At 38.7% G+C, this 20201-nt stretch overlaps 1 protein-coding gene across 2 annotated transcripts; it reads right to left on the bottom strand.

Annotated features, from left to right (window-relative positions):
- Positions 1-2111: 2111 nt before the first annotated feature.
- Positions 2112-19941, bottom strand: LOC134534206 (uncharacterized). 2 transcript variants are annotated; one of them, XM_063372452.1, is made up of 9 exons: positions 19745-19941; positions 18566-18695; positions 15565-17384; positions 13116-13379; positions 11405-11633; positions 10304-10616; positions 9741-9872; positions 3862-4160; positions 2112-2761 (listed from the first exon to the last, which is right to left on the bottom strand). In XM_063372452.1, the coding sequence occupies exons 1-9, from the start codon at positions 19849-19851 to the stop codon at positions 2654-2656; spliced, it is 3402 nt and encodes a 1133-aa protein (XP_063228522.1). In that variant the 5' UTR covers positions 19852-19941; the 3' UTR covers positions 2112-2653. The 2 variants fall into 2 exon arrangements, with proteins under 2 accessions (XP_063228522.1, XP_063228523.1); XM_063372453.1 differs by lacking the exons at positions 2112-2761; positions 3862-4160 and having other exon boundaries at positions 9866-9951.
- Positions 19942-20201: the final 260 nt, after the last annotated feature.

Raw genomic sequence — 20201 nt, 5'->3', positions numbered from 1 at the left:
GGCGGGTGGAAACAAACAAAGGGAGACGGGAAGCAGAAGTCAGGACATCCCCCTCAAGTTTAAAGAGTGACAAATGTGACAGCTGAAAGGGGGGCGACACAAAGGGTCGGTACAAACAGCGTTGCAGAGTTTGGCGGCCCACGCGATGGCTTGCAATGTTTGCCGGCCGCGGGCCCGCGTGACGTTAATTTTAAGCGCTGACAATTTTTACTTCTTTATTTCTTCTCTTTTAAATCGTCCCGGATTATCCGATTCCCGAATTAGCGCATCACGGATTAACGAGGTTCTACTGTATTGTACTTTTAATTCGTTATTGTATAAAAAAAATTATGAAGCATGTACTGATTTGGTAAACTTACTTTATATTCATGAACATGGATGCATTGTCGCTACATTGGCATTAAATAAGGCATAAATCACATATGTATTCTCAGAATATGCTAAAAAATAAAAAAAAGCACATTTGTGATGTAGACAAATATGAATCTTGTTTTTTTTTTTGTTTTTTTAAATAACTTTACAGAGAAATCTGTTATTTAGTAATACAACAATAATGCCGACTTTCATCACAAGTTACGGTCGCACATGTAGTAATAACAATGAAATAATGAATGACAAAAATTAATACATTATAGAATTATTATTTTAATCGCAATACAATTTTAAATATTCTGATACACGTTCTATTTATGAATTTTTTAGGACCAAGTTTGGTTTGTGTAGACTACCAACGTTAAAATATGTATTATCTGAGAATTTCCATGATGCCCAACCAATGAATTTGTTAGCCAATCATTTTGAGCAACATAAAAAATAACTAATATTAATAAAAAAAATTTTTAATGGGTAAACTAGAGAAAACACCCCGTCACTTTTAACTTCGGGCATATTAATCACTATGCTTTAGTGAGGCTTAATTTTAAAAGACGCACGACAATATTTCTTATGGCCTAAAACCATTGAAGCCAAGATGGCGCCTTTCAGTTTCCATTAAATATTTCAGGAAAGCATTTACCTTCATTTGGGACTTAAAACAAATGTCAAGTTGGTAACTACAAAATATTGTTCCGTCGGATGTTGAATTTCGTTTTCCGATTTCCGTGGATACATGAATCACTGTACTCACAGATAATGCCTGAATGCCTTAAATCCACCAAGTCGGATTCTACAGCGATTGATGAAGTGACCAGATTCTTACGTGATCCTACAGTTAACCCAGAAATAAACATTCTCAAATACTGGAAAACTCAGTCTGCGTGTTCACCCAGGCTACATAAACTGTCCAAAAAATATTTGTGTTCTCTGAACGATTGTTCAGCACTGCAGGAAACATGTGTGACCAAAAACGGAATCGTCTTGATCCAGACCGTGTCAAAATCCTTGTTTTTTTAAATAAAAATTTAAAGGGTTAAATAATTCTGCATAATGTTTAATTTTTTCTCTTAACTTATAAATTATTTTATAACTAACCCTTGAGAACTGGATTCGGATTCGAGGGGTGGATTCGAGGTACTGTTTGGGATTCGGATTCGAGATTTGGATTCGAGAAAAATGGGATTCAAACCATCACTAATTATGGGGTTTACTCCTTATTTCTTGAGTCATTATTTTCCATATGACAATAAAACTTGTTTTGTCCCATGAGTTTTCTGTAAGCACTTTACATACCATGTGTAGCTTCCAGATATCTTTACTAGAAGGGATCCCACTGTTTCAAACTTGTTATGTCTATGTACCTTTGTTAGCGGGTTTGAAACCACCTCTGATGAAGATACTGTCACCTATGTTTCAGTCCGTATAAAAACATACCACAATTTAATTTCTTGGAGGGTTCTTAGAACCAAAAAAACCACAAACCAGCTGTTTTTCTCTGACCCAGATAACTTTGCTTCCATGACTAAAAATTTTGATGTCTGCAGAGTCTGTACATCATCCCACGCTGTCTGCAACTCTAACAAGGTCTGTTACACTTGTCAGCACAAATTCCTGCAATTCACCAACACTAGTCGCTAACATGCTAATTGTCTGGTCTCTTTTGGTTGATTCAAAATTTAGTATTTATTTAGAAAGCAAGAAATATTATTTTACAGTTAAAAAAAATACAAACAAAATTTATAATGAGAATTTTATTCTTATTTATTTTCGAAACATACACTTAAGGTGAGTATTTAGTGATTATACCTTTATCGCTTGTCTCTAAGTGTAATTCTTGTTCGGGTTTGACTTAGTAACCAAACCACAATAAAAAAAACACTGTAGCAGCTATGCTACCCTGGAAAAGTAAAACCAGTGGTTTAGTATGGTCTCTAATATTAGGTCAAATCTATGGTACTTTATAGTTGAGATGAAAATAATACATTAATTGAGCAGTTCTGTAAAAAAAAAACTCACAACTTATCAAAACATTTAAATCAATGGATATAAAAAAAATTTATAAACTTAATCTAGAGCATGCAAAATACCATTCATAATTTATTTCACAACTGTAAACGTTAAAAATGCAAGATCTTTCACAACCGTGATCATCGGCCTGCCACTTGCAAGTAGCGCAACGTGAACACGCTTGTTGTGCAATAATGCACAGGAACGAATGTTTACTGAGCATGAATGCAAGGTGGTGGTAAACTGCCGAGCTCCGGCTGAGGAATGTGGTTCACTCGTGCACGAGCTCTCCGTAGTAGGCCGTCACTGCCACCAGCTTGCGGTCCAGGAAGTTCTGCTCGATCTCCACCTGACCTCCCGGTCCAGCCAGCATCACCAGCTGTGCCAACAGACACAAACAAGCATCACACCGGTGAAGAACTACACTGCCATCTTGGATCACAGAATTTACAGGATTTTTGATAGAGACAAGATTTTATGGTTTTGTTTTTAAAACAGAAGATTTCGCTGTTATTCTATTTATTTTTATAAAAGTTGTTTTTTAATACTTACTCCACCATAAGTGGTAAAATTTATACACTGAATTTTTGCAATAAAATAATTTGTGACAATTTGGTCTAAAACAGATACATTCAGAACAATAAATATAAATTAGTGGGCATTTGTGGTTTGAAAGTGATCCAATAAGAGATGCACATTAAAACAAATTAATTTTTTTCTGATCCATGCACTTTGGTTAAATTATTTGTCAGGAAATGACATTCCTTTAATTTAATTAAAAGATTACTTTTTTATGATTAGAATTAAGGTTTGGTTAAATGCTACAAAATTCCATGGTATCGCTTGCATTTCAGTGTTGAGCATGTTGTTAGTACCACAATCCCGCTTACTGCCTCACCACTTCCCCCTTCCCCCCTGCTGTGAAAGTAGTGGAACGAGAGTCAAGGCACGTTGCTTGTCACCAGTCACGCCACTTCCTTTTAGCGGTCTTTGTGTTAACTGCGTGAACTTTTTTTTAATGACACTTAAATGACTCGTACTTACAGAAGGGCCAACAAGGAAACACTCATTATTACCAGACAAATTAAGTATGATTTACGTAGTCAAACTGATGGTGCATTACAAAACTCTCGTATCTTCGAAGATCTCGTAGTATCCCAATCTCGAAATAATGAGGTTCCATTGTTCATTCCTTCCTCCTTGTTGGGAGAATAACGTAGCATGTTTCACATTACATATAAAGAGTTAATGCATTTAACTCACATTGTACATAATACAATTTTGTTCCAGTGCATAGTTACACATTTATTAAGAAAACATATTTCCTTAAGATTTCTTAGTTTTCTTATTTAATCAAATGTACGGAATACTGTTATATTTTCCCAAATTAGACATTCTCATTTAATTCGACCATTATACTAAGATAAAGCAATGCTTCTCGGAGTGACGGTTGTAACGGAACTCCCAGCATCGCAGTACCTGGTCCACGTTCACGTTCCTCGGCATGTACAAGGCCACGTTCTCCGTGACCGTCCTGGCCAGCGAGTAGAGCTGCGTCCCGCCCACCGGTGGCAGGATGTCCTCGATGCTGAACCGGTCGAGCGCCGTGTACGAGGGGCCCCCCCACGGGGGACTCAGGAACACCACGTCGGCCGCCAGCCGCGGGGCCAGGGCGGTGAAGTCCCCCACCACGAACTCCACCCGGTCCGCCACGCCGTACACCTCCGCGTTGTGCCGGGCCAGCGCGATCTTCCGCGGGTCTATGTCGATCGCGATCACTGCAACGTCGTCGCTCGTCAGCCCACGCAGCACCACGCTTGCACGTACAGAACACTGGGTGGCAGCATACAATGCACAATGCTAGCTCTGTGCAGATTCCAATTATAGAATCAATAAAATACATATACAAATAAAATTTAAAATTATCAAAAGATTCATAATCCAATGATTATGAATGAAATTAAATTGACTTTCAAATTTTATGAATGCTCTTACGATAAAAATGCTAATTTAAGTATCATCTGCAATAAAAATGTAATTTTAAGAATACTATCGTAGAAGAATTTCATCATGGTAAGTTGTTATGTATAAGTTTCACTTTATGGATACATAATTGCACAAAAAATAAAATTTTTAATCAGATTGAAAAATTTTTTATTTGTATATGTATTTAAAAAGTTGTAAGTTTTTTTATACTAGCACAGGCCTGCCGTTTTTACGGATTTTATCCGTTTTCACGGATATTTGAAGCTTAAAACGGACTAACGGATAAACGGCGACATTCACGGATATTTACGACGCTTCGCCGATATTTTCATATTTGAATTTCGTTCGTGTAAATATTTACATTCAACTACCTATTTGAAGTTGTCAAACCATACAAGCATCCAACAGTAAAGCAAACACATTACGTGTAGCGCCATGAAACTTCCAATCGTTTAACCACAAACCAAAAACATTTACACTCACATAGCGTTTCATGAAGTACAATATCTATGGTTTCAGGGGAAATATTTTTTGTTTGTTGAGTTAGAATTGTCATGGCGTCAGTAAACATTGGTATTTTTTGCCATTACAATGTTTTAGGTGCGTCATTTGTTTACAAACTTCTTACGTGATTTTTAAGTACATAGCCTAGTAGTTTTTGTCTTAGCTGATTGTGATAGAGAAAAAACGAAAGGCTTCGCCAGACAGGTCACTTTATAAACAGCGTTATCGTAAAGAATGGGAGCAAGAATTGAAATGGCTGAGGCGTGGCAAAACGGAATTTTCCGCCGTTTGTTCGACTTGCAACTCGGAACTGAACGTGACAAAGGGCGGCTTGAAGACGCAAGTTCGTGCGAAAAACCAACGAGCTGCTGATCAGAGTTGTTCTTTGACGAGTTTTGTAACCAAACCAAACAAAATAATTGATTCGGATATGTTATGGGCGAACTTCGTTTGTGAAAACAATTTATCTGTGAAACTCAGTGATAATTTCACGAAACTTGTCCCGCAAATTTTTCCCGATAGTGAAATCGCAAGAAACTTTCCTTGTTCTCGCACTAAAACTAGCCAGATAATTATTCAATCTTTGCTTACATCAGCTGCAGATTATGTTACCTATGCAATGAAAACACAATTTTTCACACTGATGATTGATGAATCAACTGATGGTACAGTCACTAGGCAGGTTGTAGTGTTAGCAAGGTTCTTTCCATCTGAGATTGTTGAAACTCATCTGTACAAAGTAATGGCTTCGAGTGGTGCTGCAACTGGAGAAAATCTGCAATCTCAAGATGGTTAAAACTGTTCACAGATCGTCAATCGTGATTGGAATCACCAATGTTAAATGCGCTGTTGCATTGCAGAATGAGAACATCTGCAGGTCTTGCTTTCAAGCCCACTGACGAGATGCGGAAAAGAGCACAGAACATGAAAAAATAGCTAGTTAATGATGTGAAATACATTTGTTTTTTTAAACTTGTAAATAACTTCAGTTGTATGGATGTATTTATAGTTTGTAAATAAGAAAAGCACCAAAGCCTATACTGAAGAGATTGTGATACCAACTATTAGTTTTGTAATGTAAGTGGCAAATCTTAAAAATCTTTACATTCATTTTATATTTTTTATTATGTTTTGGAATGCAATGTATATTTAAAATTACCGCGAAAAATAAGTTATGTCAATTACGGCTATAAATTTTACAGGATTTTTAAATGCTGTAAAGAGGATTTAGGAACCTAATTTGGTGGCAGGCCTGGCATAAAGTGTCACAGTATGAAATTAATGGGAAAACATGTTTTCCACTGCTTTGTAAACTTGCAAAGGCAATGCTTATTCTTCCACACAGCAATGCAGGGGTGGAAAAGATATTTAGTAAGCTAAACCTTATCAAGACAGCGCACAGGTCATGTCTTGAATCGCCAATGTTAAATGCTTTGTTGCATATCTCTTCTAGGAAGAATATGGCAGAATTCCAGCCAACAGAAGAAATGAGGAATAGGGCAAAACATCTGCTGAAAAAGTGATATTTAAATACTGCCAGTGGTGAAGTGTAGGCTATGTGTGTGTGTGTGTGTGTGTGTGTGTGTGTGTGTGTGTGTGTGTGTGTGTGTGTGTGTGTAAATACTTGTTTAAAGTGTTAAAAATTGAATTGTTTTGATTGAAGTATAGTTACGTACATTATGATCAAGTAATTTTCATAAAAATTGCATATTTTTTGTATTTTTTAATGTACAGGATTTTACAGGATATTTTATATTCAAAACAAGGATATTACAGGATATTTCACATTTCAATCAAGGATATTGTTTTCAAAGTGGTGGCAGCCCTGTACTAGCATAAGCACACACACTGAATGTTACAATGTTCATCACAATAAAAGCATAATGACAATATAAAAATATGGCACTGGTACTATGTCAATGTGGGGAATAAAAGCCATCATCGTACGAAGCACTGTGCTGCAAACACACAAGTTCGCACAAACACGTTTCAGCTACAGCACATTCCATCATTCCCAGTGAGCTTTTCTATATAATACAATGCTGTTCAAAATTAACTTGGTTCACTGAACTTTAGTACACCAATCCCTCGCATAGCACGTCTTCAATTAATGCGAATTCAGTTAGCACTATGTAAATTTTACTGCCCTAGTCTCGAATAGCAGGTCTGTAAATTTCAGTTAGCACGAAATCGCCACAGGCTAAAAAAAATCTCGGAAACGACGCGACGTCAGGTATGGAATTCGAGGGGGGAAGAGTGGTTTGGAATGCGAGGGGAAAGAGATGCGCACGCAGATAAACAAACACCGGGCCGTACTGTTGATGCCCGGCCGCAGACCAGGCTGTACCGTTGATGCCCGGCTGCAGACCAGGCCGTACCGTACAGAAACCAAAGCAGATGAAATTGGACACGTTTTTTAAAAAAAAGCAAGATGATAGTGTTAATTTCACCCCAGAAAATATTTAACTAACTTTTATGTTTTGTATATGTACATATTGTACATACAGTACACTCCATATTTAACGCGGTTGTCGGGGGACATAACTGTACCTGCGTTGTTGCATAACCGCGATGTTTCGATGTGACCAAGGTCAAAAGGCATAAAACACCGCCTGTGTTCTAATAGGTCGGCAAGCACGCACAGTATAGACTGCCCGCCTTTGTGCGGACTTTGCATCCGCAGTTTCCACTAAACACGGGTGAAAAAATAAAAATAATAAATTTTAAAGATAAATATTAAATGTTGAATTGTTTTTATTTTTCCGCGTGCCGCGCACAGTTTGTCGCACGGCCTACGAGCGCGCCACGCGCCGCCATACACACGTGCGGCACACAAGCTGCTGCTGCCAGTCTCGTGGTGTTAGCCACAGTATCTGCTTCGTCAGTGTCCGTAACAAAGTAAGTGCAGTGTGTGCGGTTACACACGATTCTGTGGTCAAAGTCTTCTAAAAAGAAAGGCCGTAGTGATACTTCAAACCGAATATGAATCGCAAAGTACAGAGTTTGATTGACAAAATAAAAATTCTAGATTTACTTACAGATAGCTTGTCTTTTGTAGAAGCAGGCCGCAGATACAGGAAAAAAACGATTCTAGCATTCGTACAATAAAAAATAAAGAATCGTCTATCGTGTCAAGTGGTTAAACTTTAATATCCATGCTTACAGTAAATTATAAATGGTCACATGTGGGAAACAAAAATTGCGCCAATTTAATTTTAGCGCAATCAGTGAAGCCGTATTAAAAACCGTGTTAAACTTTGTCTTTACTTATTTCACCAAACGCTGTGTCGAGTTGCTGAGTGTGTGTGGCTCGGATCGGCAAGTGTTATATTCCCCAGCCTCTGTTTAAAGGTCGGGAGACCGCTACACATAAACATTTCCGGGACTTGTGTACTACCTCACGGCAAAAATGGTACAGTATGGTTCACGTAAATATTGGACCACTGGGAATTCCTGGGCAAAGATTAAAAATACGCTAGCCGATTTACTTTACTATTTAATGTTAAAACATTATACCAAAGTAAAAAGATGAACTTGTATAATACAATGAATTACCCAATAATATTACATCTGTAGGTTTAAGTTGTAACAAAACATTTATATACAGATGTCCAGTAAAGTACCAATTAAGATTCTGGAGTGGAATTTTAAACACCGGACTACCTGATTTTGCCTTGAACGCAGCGACGCTGCTCAGTCAAGTGACTCATGCTCTGCCTGTGTGCTGCGTGAACACATTCCCTCCCCCACTCCCCCTGGTGTTTCTGCCCGCTCTAATCTCTACCTCTCTCCATGTTCTCGGCTAGCCTCTCCCTACCCAGCGCTTGCCGACAACCAAGCCTATCCAACATCAATTCCCAGCCGAGTCACGCTGGATAATGTCGCTGGACGGTGGGCTTTATCAGGTCCCCTGTCCGATGCTTCATTTGTGAGATAAAGCGACGTTAAGAACTAGTGTTTCAGAAAATATCACTGGGCTGGATTGGACCATAATTTGAAAACCCTACAAGATAGAGGAATAATGTACGGAGATATCTTGTTTAGAATTTTACTGCGGACATTTTCTACGCCTAGGCTTTTTTCTGCCCGATGCTTAGTTTGTTAGTTACAACGCAAAATTATCCTAATCGGCTGTCAACCATTTATTCCATTATTATTATTCATTTCTGACTGGGGGACATGGTTTGAACCGTGATATACCGCGAGTTTACTGTATTTTAATGTTATTTTTGTGCTCTAGGGAAAATCTAAATCTGTTTATCTGTTAACTGATTTGTTTACATAGCCGCTTTTATAAGAGGTGTGCATAACAAATTAAATGTTTACATATGGCTGTGTGTTTTAAAGTTATATAAAACCGGTTCTTAATTTCATAAAAGTGTTTTAATTTTGTTAAGTTTTAAACGTAATAACAAAGGATCCAGCTGCTTGCAACAGCAGGCAGACAGACGCACGCGCGTGTTGAAGGTCACGCCTGGGCGGGCAAGCCAACCTGCTGACTGACGGTAAATATGTTACCATTTATCTCCCGTTACACTGTGCCATGTTTTCTTTATCTAACGTATTCGGTGGTAGGCTTAAAAAGATAAATGATATGACATATGCATGTTCAAGTATTATTCTACGCATTTATATTATGTAAAGATTACTTCCCTACACATCTTGGAAAACATGAAATAATTTAGCCTTATATTTATGGGGACTAATGCTTCAGAATACGCGATTTCGATTAACACGAACATTTTTAGGAACGAATTAGTCGTGCTAAGTGAGGGATTGGTGTATTTGTAAAATAGGAATAGGTTATAGTGGTGCTAACCGGAAGAAAAATGAACACAGGTTTAGATTCGCTCCGAAGGCGGTCTCACCTCGGTCGCAGTAGAGGGCGAACTGGATGGTGTTCCCGCCGGCGCCGCAGAAGGCGTCGACAACGACGTCGCACTGGCATCGCTCCGCCAGGTGCTCCGCGACCCGCTCCGGGGTCACAGAGAACCAGCTCTCTGCGCAGGAATATCGTCTCCCGCTACACCACCTCTCCCCACAGCTGCACTAGCGGCATCATAACTACTGCGACATTACCTGATTCATAAATTATCAAGCATTATTATTGCAAATTTTTTTTTTATTCCTCAAATGTTGAGTAAATGCTAGGTAAATACATAATTCCAACCAGTTAGTGACTATTGAAAGAGCAGAAAACCATTTTTTTCTCAAATACAAATCTCAAATTTTTTTCTCAAAAAGGGCCTCAAATACATTCCTGGAATCCCAATTTAGATCTCAAGAATTATGAACCAAACTGAACAGCATTACTTGTTGAATTAATTAAGTGGTACCTTATAACGAATTAAACAAGTACCAATTTGTACACTGGCCTGATAGCAATAGGTATAGACATACGTATTACATTAACCTGTAATCATTAACATACCAGCATCCAATTTTATTCCTTCGTCGAATCTGGAAAACAACTGGTATCTGCGAATCCAGTACTTCATCAGTGTCCTGTCCCGCACTATCTCTTCCGGCAGGTTCGCAGCTCTCTTGGCTTGCCTCTTCTTCTTCTTCCTGAGCTGCTGCTTCCTGTCCGCGTCCTCCGTCGCCTCCTCCAGGTCGGCGTCCACGCTCTCCCCCCGGGCCAGGGGGCCGGGGCGGGCCCCGCAGGCCGCCTGGGGCCGGTCGTCTCGGTCGTCTCGGTCCCGGCCGGCCTCCTCGTCCGACACGTCGGCCAGGAACTGCTTCACCTGGAACACACCCGTGATGCACATCCCCCGACCACACGCGTGCACTTCTACAAGATAGCGGCTCTTTTGTTCCAACTGCCTGTCTACTGTAGTGTCTCTCACGCTTCGACTGCAGGATAGTCAGAACGATACTATCCCGCTTGCTGACGTTAAAAATCTTATTTTGTATATCATTTCCAACTATAATAAGTTTTATTCTTTAACTTTTTTATATTTGTTCATTTTTCTAAGATTATAAAATAGTGTCCATTGACACTATTATTTATTTTACCCGTAAACATTCTGAAAGAACAAAAAAAAAAGTTCAATGCTAAACACCAATTATTATTTCACAGGGAAACTATTTTTTGCAGTCGGTCACTATTTATTGTAAGGCATTCCATTAAATTATGTGCGTTGCTCAAACAGAGCACAATATTTTTTAAAACAAAATTATATTTAAAAAAATTGTTGACAAAAATGGTTGAAAACAAGATGGTGTCTTTCAGTTACATCTACTTAGAAGTAAAAATGTAATATTATCAGATGATGATGATGATGATGAAACAGAACAAGAAAATGTATCTATTTCCAAAATTCTCATAACATTTTACAGTTGTATCTATTTTTTGTATCTATTTTTTATTTATTTATTCCTTCATAAATAGGTGATGAAAATGTGAAACAAAATTTTAGAATTATAATCCAGCAGAACTGGAAAATACTCAAGACTAATCATGCTACTTTATCTGTCACAACAACCTAGATAAGACCTGTGATTAAGTAAATGCAGCAATAGGAGAACCTACCTTGTCCAAAGTAGACATTCCGTCAACTTGTTCCGCATCTTTCTGGGGTCGATTCCCAAACTTCAGATGCCTATTGTGGTACTTTATGTTCTTCTTGCGATACCACACATGTGCTTTCTCCATCTTGATGGCCGAGTTGCATGTGTCCGGGGAGAAAGAGTACCCCATCAACGAGAATGCAGACTTCACTTTGTCCAGATCTGAGTCACTGTCTGTTTCAATTTCATGACTGGGAAAAAATAACACCATTGGTTGTTACACACTACCAAAGAATATTAAGTATTGTAGCATTAAATGACTACATAAAATAAAGGCATACATATTTTTTAGGGCACCAATATTTTGTCTCTAAATAAATTCTACATAAAGCAATCCTATATCATCACTGTAACACATTTTTACAAAGCTGGATGGATTTAGATATGTATTTGATCAGTTCCTATAATACTACCGGAATTGAAAGATTCAGAACAAAGATTACAAAATTTAAATTTATTTGATTCTCTTTTTACAGTGAAAATTGCTCCTATTATTAATATACACATGGAAAAATCTTGATTTCACATGCATTATTATAGCTAGAACAATTTATTTCATTATAAAGAGATTATGTCACAGCAACTCTACAATGTTCTTTACAACTTTTAATTATTGCATAAAAATATTAATTACAAACAAAGCAATGATGCATTCAGTTCAATGTATTACGATAATACACTAATTATTTTACTGAAAATATACTAACTGTTACTTTCAAACTGTAACAAAAATTTGAATTGTAAATATGTCTTCTTTCCAGTGGAGAGCTTACATCTTACACGACAGGTCTCTAGTTGATGGTACATCGCTGTTGCATGGAGTCTGCATACCTGACAGTACTTAAGCTGCTGTTACATGAAGTTAGACGGAGATGAGATAAATTCAAATAAACAAGGTAGCTAAGGCTTTTTTTAATATAAATTTTTGTAAGAACACTTCTAAACTCCACATGCTAGTGTTCTGTTTCTGTCATGCTTTACTTTATGATGTGGTATTTTTTTCTATGCTCTGAATTTAACTTCATGTCTCATATGAACGGTCTGATCTATCTTCCAATTTTCATTACTGAATACAGTGAAACCTTGTTAATTAATACAAAACTGTGGGGATGGAAATTTATCCACAGGTAATAAGGTTTGTAATAATCATACTTCCCCATATTGCACATAAATAATTTTTACATTATGTCAAAAAAAATATGTGCATTCTTAAGACATGAATAACAGGAAAAAGTAATTTCCATGATGTGATTTGCAGGAAAGTATTGTGTTGCATTTAATGATGCGTAAATGGGACCTAAAGAAAATGTCGATTGCAGGAAACATAAATACAGAGAACGCAAATACGGAGTTTTACTTTAACGCTTTCTTTGTATTATCAGATATTAAATATACTACGCAAAACATGTTTTGGGCCACAATAGAACTTCGAATTACATAATAAAATAACCGGTATTTCGTAATAAAAAAACTAATTAACACTGAATATCCAAGGATTCAAACAGGTTTGTAACAACAAGGATTTTTGATTAACCAATATCGTATTAACGAGGTTTCACTACAGCTGACCCCATCTCTCATGCCCGGAAGTACGGTAAATGACCACAACGCACCGGCAAACTGTTCTGGAACAGGTGCCTGGCTGGCACGAGTGACGACGGCAGCGACGTTACCTTCGTTTGAGGTTGATCGGTCTCTCCTCGGGGGGCTCCTCGTCACTGGAGTTGCTGCCCCCGCTGGGACGCACCGACGCAGGGCCCCGGCCGGCCTCCGGAGCCGTCCCGGGGGGTGCTCCCTCGCTGCACGGCTGGCCAGGCGAGCCTCCCTCGTCTCTGCTGCCCCCTGCCGCCCCATCCACCGGGGCGTCTGGCACGTCCAAACTGCAGCCCTGGGTCTTCAGGGTCTCCAACAGGACGCCCACAGAGTTCAGCATCATCCTACAGTTAGAGGCAACATTTAATGGTTTTTCTTTTAGGCAGTTTCATTTTTAAAACAGGAGATTTCGATGTTCTTGTTTTTATGAATTCTGTTTATTCATAATGCTAGCATATTATTGAACACACATGACATATAAATGTTTTATACCAAAATAGTGTTATTTTGACTGTTACATGTTGTACTCAAAATATAGATAAATGTGCGAATACTTTTTTTTTGAAAAATGTAAAAATGAGTTCTACTAATAAACAGTTGTAAGAACAAAAAATAGTACTATTGTTTATGTTTCCAGTCAACTTAGTAACTACATTTTTAAAAACTTCATGCTGAATACATTGATACACTCATTGAGTTCTATATATTAAATATTAGGTTTTTATAATTTGAGTTAAGTTTTGATAGTAAATATGCTGATTAATTTCATGATAGTAGTAGCATTTTGGTTCTTTATAGTCAGGGACAAGATTATATGGTGAATTGCGATAAAACAGTAATAACAACGAAAAGCATGTTAAATCACTGCATAACACCAAAATGGACGTTTTATCACATAATATAATCCAAACCTAATTCAAATCATAAAAAAAAAATAAAAAAAAAAAAAACTTTTAATGTTTGAAATTCAAAGGAATGACATTTCCGGACAAAAAAAATTGTACCAAGTCCATGGATCAGAAAAAGTAATTTGATGTTACTGTGCAATTCTTATTGAATCACTATTAAACCACAAATGCTCGTTAATTTATTTTTAATGTTCTGAATGTATCTGTTTTAGACCTATTTATTTTTTTTGTGGATTAGGTATTACAAAACTGCTTTCAAAAAATTAAAAACAATAACATTGAAATCTTCTGTTTCGAAAAGAAATTGGAGTAAAAATTAAACCATAAAATCTTGTCTCTATTTATAGTGCATTCCGCTAACCCGAGATCTTTGGACAAGTGCTGAGATTAACGGGACTGTAATGCGGCATTACAGACACCAGTCCTTACTGCGCAAGTGGGCCTTACAATGCAATCTCCTAACAGCACCCAATAGAATGCTGTCTGTACATGGCAAAATAAAAACAAAGACCGCAAATTTGCACCAAAAAGAACAATAAATTCAGCAGGGGTCTCAAATGTGCCCAAACAACCATGAACCAAAAGAGGCTTACGTTGTTAAGTAGCAATGGGATTTTGCACATTCTGATTCTGTCAGCTTTAAAATCAATTCTCAGTTTCTATAAATATTCCACTCTGCACACTCCACTAACATGTTGTGATGGCAAACCTAACTTTGTGACTATTATTGTAGGCTTCTAGCTCATAAACAGGAGACCAGATGAAGTTTTTTAAGTCATTGCTTTGATCCAAAACATAAGATAATATTAAAAAAGTTATAATGAAAATTTTCCATGTGAGATTCAAATTTTTTAAAAAATATTATAATTTAATAAGTCCTTAAAATATCTACTAATTTTAGAAAAACCAAAAGCTACAAATATAAAATTCAAACTGTCAACCACAGATTTTTTGTTTGTGCCTAGATATTACACTAAATGCCACCTAATTTTTAATTTTTATTTTTAGTTCTAACAAGTTTTTTATATCTGCACTAAACTAAAATTATTTTCACACAATTCTGCTTACATGTTGAATTAACTACATTTCACTAATAAAGTTTAATTTTTCTCACTAAAAAAGTGAAACACTGGACTTAGGACTCAGCATTGCAACATGTTAGAAGAGTGTGAGTGTGAGTGTGAGTGTGTGAGAGTGTGTGAGAGAGTGTGTGTGTGTGCACATGTGTGTGGTGGGGTGGTGATGGTTGTTGTTTTCTTTCTTACAAATCTAGGTAGTTATCTTTAAAAGATTTGTGCAATGGGAGTGCACGACTTTATGTAAGTTTTTGGACATATGCCATTGCTAAGGACTTTTTCTGTTGAAGAAAAACTAAAAACTAAAAATAAATAAATAAAAATACCAAAAAAAAAAAAAACACACTATTTAATTATGTAATTTAATTAATTTAATTTTGTGTGTTTTTGTCTTTTTTTTTTGGGTATTTTTATTTATTTATTTTTATTTTTTAGTTTTTCTTCAACAGAAAAAGTTCTTAGCAATGGCGTATTTCCAAAAACTTACATCAAGTCAAATCTAGGTAGTAATCAGTATTAATGTGAGTCTGCGACAGAGAACCTACTTGGCCTTCTTTTTCCCCAGCAGTGAAGATGGTTTCGCCTCATCAACCTTCTTGATAGAGGCTGGTGAGCGTGGCGCCTGGTTCGTATCACCCACAGCACCACAGCTGCCTTTAGTTCCAAAAACACAGATTACCCTTTCATCCACACTTGCTTCAGGTGCTGGATTAATACTTCCACAATCATCACCACTTTCACACACAGGGTCTTCAGGTAGATTTCCAGAGTTGCTGGAATCAGAATCTTCAATAAATTCTTGGACTGGAGTTTTCCAAGATTGACTCTCACATTCTTGAGGTAGCATATCCTGTCGACTGTCCACAACACCACTCAAAATGTGCGCGAGGTTGCTTGGCGCAGCAAAATCCATTTCAGTCTTACATGAACTGTTTTCACTTTCAGGGAGGTCAGTGGTGTGTGCTGTCAACACCTGCGAATCACTAACTTGCAAACTCTGCAACTTGTCAGAGTCCACCACGGTGCTGATGGTACTGTCCGAGGTGTGCAACTTACACCTGCCGCTCGTATCCGAACGCACGTCCCACGCAGACTCCCGGGCAGGCGGAAGACGAGGGTCATCGTAAGAAGACGGGAAGAGTTCATCGAGCACTTGCGTCGCCTCCCTCACGGGTCGCGCGTCTCCTTGGTGAGTAAGGCTGAACGCTTTGTGATACTTGCTGTACTGCTCCTCAAAGTGGTCCTTCCACAGGTTTTGCCAGTAGGAGTCCGTCTCGCACTGGTCAGGCACGTCCCCGCAGCTGCCGACGCTACCGTCCAGGGCCGAGAGAGCGGAGTCGCTGTTGTCCGAGTTGTCGGCGCAGCTGAAGTCCACCGAGGAGGAAACTGTGATCTGCGTGACGTTGGTCAGGGAGTCCGTGGTCGCGGAAGCATCCTGGGGCGTGCAGTGGGACCAGCCGTTGTATATGGCTCTGGGAGACAGCGGGCTCCACTGACCACTCGAGCCCGAGTCGCTGCTCAGGCCTCCGTCTCCATCGGCCGCGTCCCAACTCGGCGACTTGCTACACGATACCGACTTGGAATGAAGCGAAGCATCACCCGATGTTTGGTCTGCACTCTCCGTGCCTTTCTCAAGACTGATGCCAATTGTTTCACAAGCATATGAACCAAGATCAGTGACTTTAATACAATTATAACCATCATATTTCTGAGTGACAACACCGGAGGATTCCCCCAGCAAATCTCCACCATGTTTTTTCTCTCTACAGGACTCACTTTTCGTCCCCACATCATCAAAAACTTTCTCAATGACAGGATCATCCCCGCACTCATTAAAAGACACTTTTGTTATTTCTGGAGTGGACTTTGACTTGTGCATTAACTCATTTTCAAATAAAGTTTGACCGTTCCGCTGAGGTTGGCATTGTACATCAACAGCACCAACATTTTCATTTTCCAGACCGTTGCTTGTCTCGTCACCTACCACGGAACCATTCAAATCCAAGCACTTCAGGTCGCTGCAGAGTGTTTCTTCCTTGTTCGACTGCAAACAACTGCCATCTCCTCCCACCTCCCCTCGACCATCCTCGTCTGCGGCAGACTGCTGGTACCTGGCCAGGTACTCCGGGTCGATGTACTGGCCGTACTTGGCGATCCAGCTCCTCCAGATGAGCTTCTCGCCGTTGACGGCCCAGAAGTGCTCCCAGTGCGCGTCTGCAGTGGTGGGGGGACCGTGCTCCGAGAGATCTGCCCCGCTGTCGCTGAGGTGCGGCGGCGCCGCGCCCCGCCACAGCATCGCGTCCTCGTCCGTGGAGCAGCAGTTCTCCGTGTGCGACGCGCTGCAGTAGCAGCTCCCCGCGTCCTCCTGGGGGCACACACCACGTACGTCACATGCGAACTCTACTTGTCTGTCATACACATGCAGTGTTCTACTGTTCAGCACATTCTGTAATATTAGAAATGTGCAGTACCTCAGTAGTGTGAACCAAACTAACCATTGCTACTGTGTTGCATTGCACCGTACCACACAAAACTGCACTATAAGGCTAATGGACAAAGAAAGTCATTTACCCTAGTCTCCCGTTTTCACACTAATTCAAAACAGAGATAAAGAAACACTCTTTGAAGCGGGTTGCACACCGAGCAAACGGACATTCCGAGCAACGGAGAAAGACTGGATGCTGGATAACGAATGAGTATAGATAAGGCAGAGAAACAGCGGAATTATAGTAGCAGGGGGGAAATAAGAACGACCTGTTGGCATGTAGCAGCATCCGCCATGTTTTTTCTAATATAACATTTTTATGAATTCATAACCATTAATACTATAATCAAGTTAGCATGGTTCCCAAATGGAGTCCCTTGGAGTTCTTTCGTGACAGTTTGCACACCAGTAGGCTGAGTTCACACAATCATAAAGCAATTCTTTTGTAGATTATTTGTTTCACAAGACATATAGCTGCTGATAAGAATTTGTTTAAAACAAATCTGAACTTAAAAACCTTCAAAACTATAGATATGATTCAAGCCGATTTCTTTGCATCAAAATAACTATACAAAATGAATATACATAGCAGTATCTTTTTTTGTCGTTGAATATTCCTTTGTACTTGATTTAAGATTATGTGTTCATACACGCATATGGTCTATGCCTAGAACAATCAATACTTGGCTCGTACAGTATGTCGTTTGCATTCTAAAAAGTCAATGCTCTGAAAATTCAGAACAAGTAAGGGCTTAGTGATTATCATCCCAATTGTAAGTAGAAATCATTTATTTAAATAATTTTAGTTGTTAAAAACTTATTTTTAATAGCCTAGATATAGTGAGCATAGTGTTCAGACTATTGCTTCTTTCTGACGTATGTGGTATTCGATGAGAACAACAGTGAGGAGACAGAAACGAGTAGACACTTTGCAGTGGTGACGAAACTCAGACGGTGCAAAGTATTTGCCAAAGCATATTAAGTTCAACATGAGTGAGCAATGTAAGCGAGCAACACACAAGCTACGACAGCACCCTAGCCGACACGCTGCCACCGCTCACCTCCGTCCTGTCCACTGACAACTTGCAGCATTTCGAGTCCTCGCGCTCTAGCCTGCTTCCTTGCTCTTCCGCGTCCGTCTTGCACTCGTCTTCATCCTCGCTTGCGTCATTCTCTTGATACTTGATGTTCCTATGAAAATATAAATTGCACTACAAAGATCTTTCGTGCTTATGTTTTAGTGTCAATATTTAGTAAATCATACCTAATATAGTTAAAATTAGGTACATCATAAACCAAATTCCAGCTGAGTGATGCTGTAAACAAAATTGTTTATTTATAAATGTAATAATTTTGAGTTTTCTGTATTTATTTCATTAATAGATACCATTACACTAAGTTAGATTTGTTTTGTTTATTTTATTGCTTTTTTATAAAATTGAAAAGGTATTTGGAATGGCTTCTTTATTGTACATATTGCGTGTTTTGGTCATTTATAAATATCTCCAGGAGTCTGAAGTACACTTATGTCCCTTCAAGGCTGTGATAGAATTCTAAAACATTTTATTTCATGACACATAATTAGATTGCTTATTGGACTTAATAAAACAAAAATAACATTTTCTGATTTTTAAGTATTCTTCAGAAAATCCCTACACAAAAAACTTTCAGAACCTTAAAAAGCATGTCATTTCCGCCCATGAGTTCTCTGTGTATTTAAATATTGATCATCTTGTCTCCCAAATATGTATACTTAATATAAACTCAAAATCAAGCAATCATTTCTTGTAGGTGAATATTACACTTGGTTTTCGGTGGCTTCAGCTGATGTGACACACACTCTGATTGGTCTCAACAGATTCCAATTCCCATGCATTTTGAAAATAGCAATCACACATCAATACTTGTGGACATGTGCGTTTCCCTCATCGAACCTTGATTGATGACATCCTCGGCTGTTGGACTCATGCCACGTGGTGAGGGAAGATTTCGAGAGAGCGGAGAAGAACAGAAAGAAAAAGGTAAGTATTCCTGGTGAGGATGGGGAGGGGAGTGGAATAGGATTGAGGGAAAGATACTGGATGCGAGAAGAGGAAAGGACTTGAGGAAGAGGCTTCAGAAACTGGGAGAGTAGGGGAGGGGTGACTCATTGCCACAGGGCGGAAGCCCAATCACAAGTGTAACAATCAATCAATCAATCAATCAAATCAAATCATGCACTAAAAATGAATTAAAGTTACCGAATCAAAACACGACTACAAAGACAGAATATATCCTCTTCATCACTGGAACTTCCTGAGAGAGATATAAAAACTTCTGCTAAAGGGTCCCATACACATTCTTCCATGCGCAAAATTAAACTTTACCTTTGTAAACCCAAAAATAATAACACACAATGAATGATAACCCACGCTAAAAACCTCTCACGCCGAAAAAAAAAACCTGCAAACGGTTTGTTTTACTAGCAGCCACTTTTTGACCTTTTAACTCTCGGGGCGTCTTTGCGCGTTTTACGTGCAGGAAACATTTTTGCTCATGATCGTTTTACTCGAAGTGGCAAGCTGCTCTCAGCGCATACCATTTATGATATAACTCTCCATGAAGATTTGCGAGGTCAAATCGTCTGTTGGTTGTTTCGGCGTGATCACATCCTTTTATGTTGTTCGTAATGTTTAGTGTACTGTTATTTTTAGGAAA

This window comes from Bacillus rossius, chromosome 7, assembly GCF_032445375.1.
Source record: "Bacillus rossius redtenbacheri isolate Brsri chromosome 7, Brsri_v3, whole genome shotgun sequence".
In the NCBI taxonomy this organism is placed as follows: domain Eukaryota; kingdom Metazoa; phylum Arthropoda; class Insecta; order Phasmatodea; family Bacillidae; genus Bacillus; species Bacillus rossius.
Note: the sequence above shows the minus strand (reverse complement) of the source record. Positions and strands in the feature narration are given on the sequence as shown.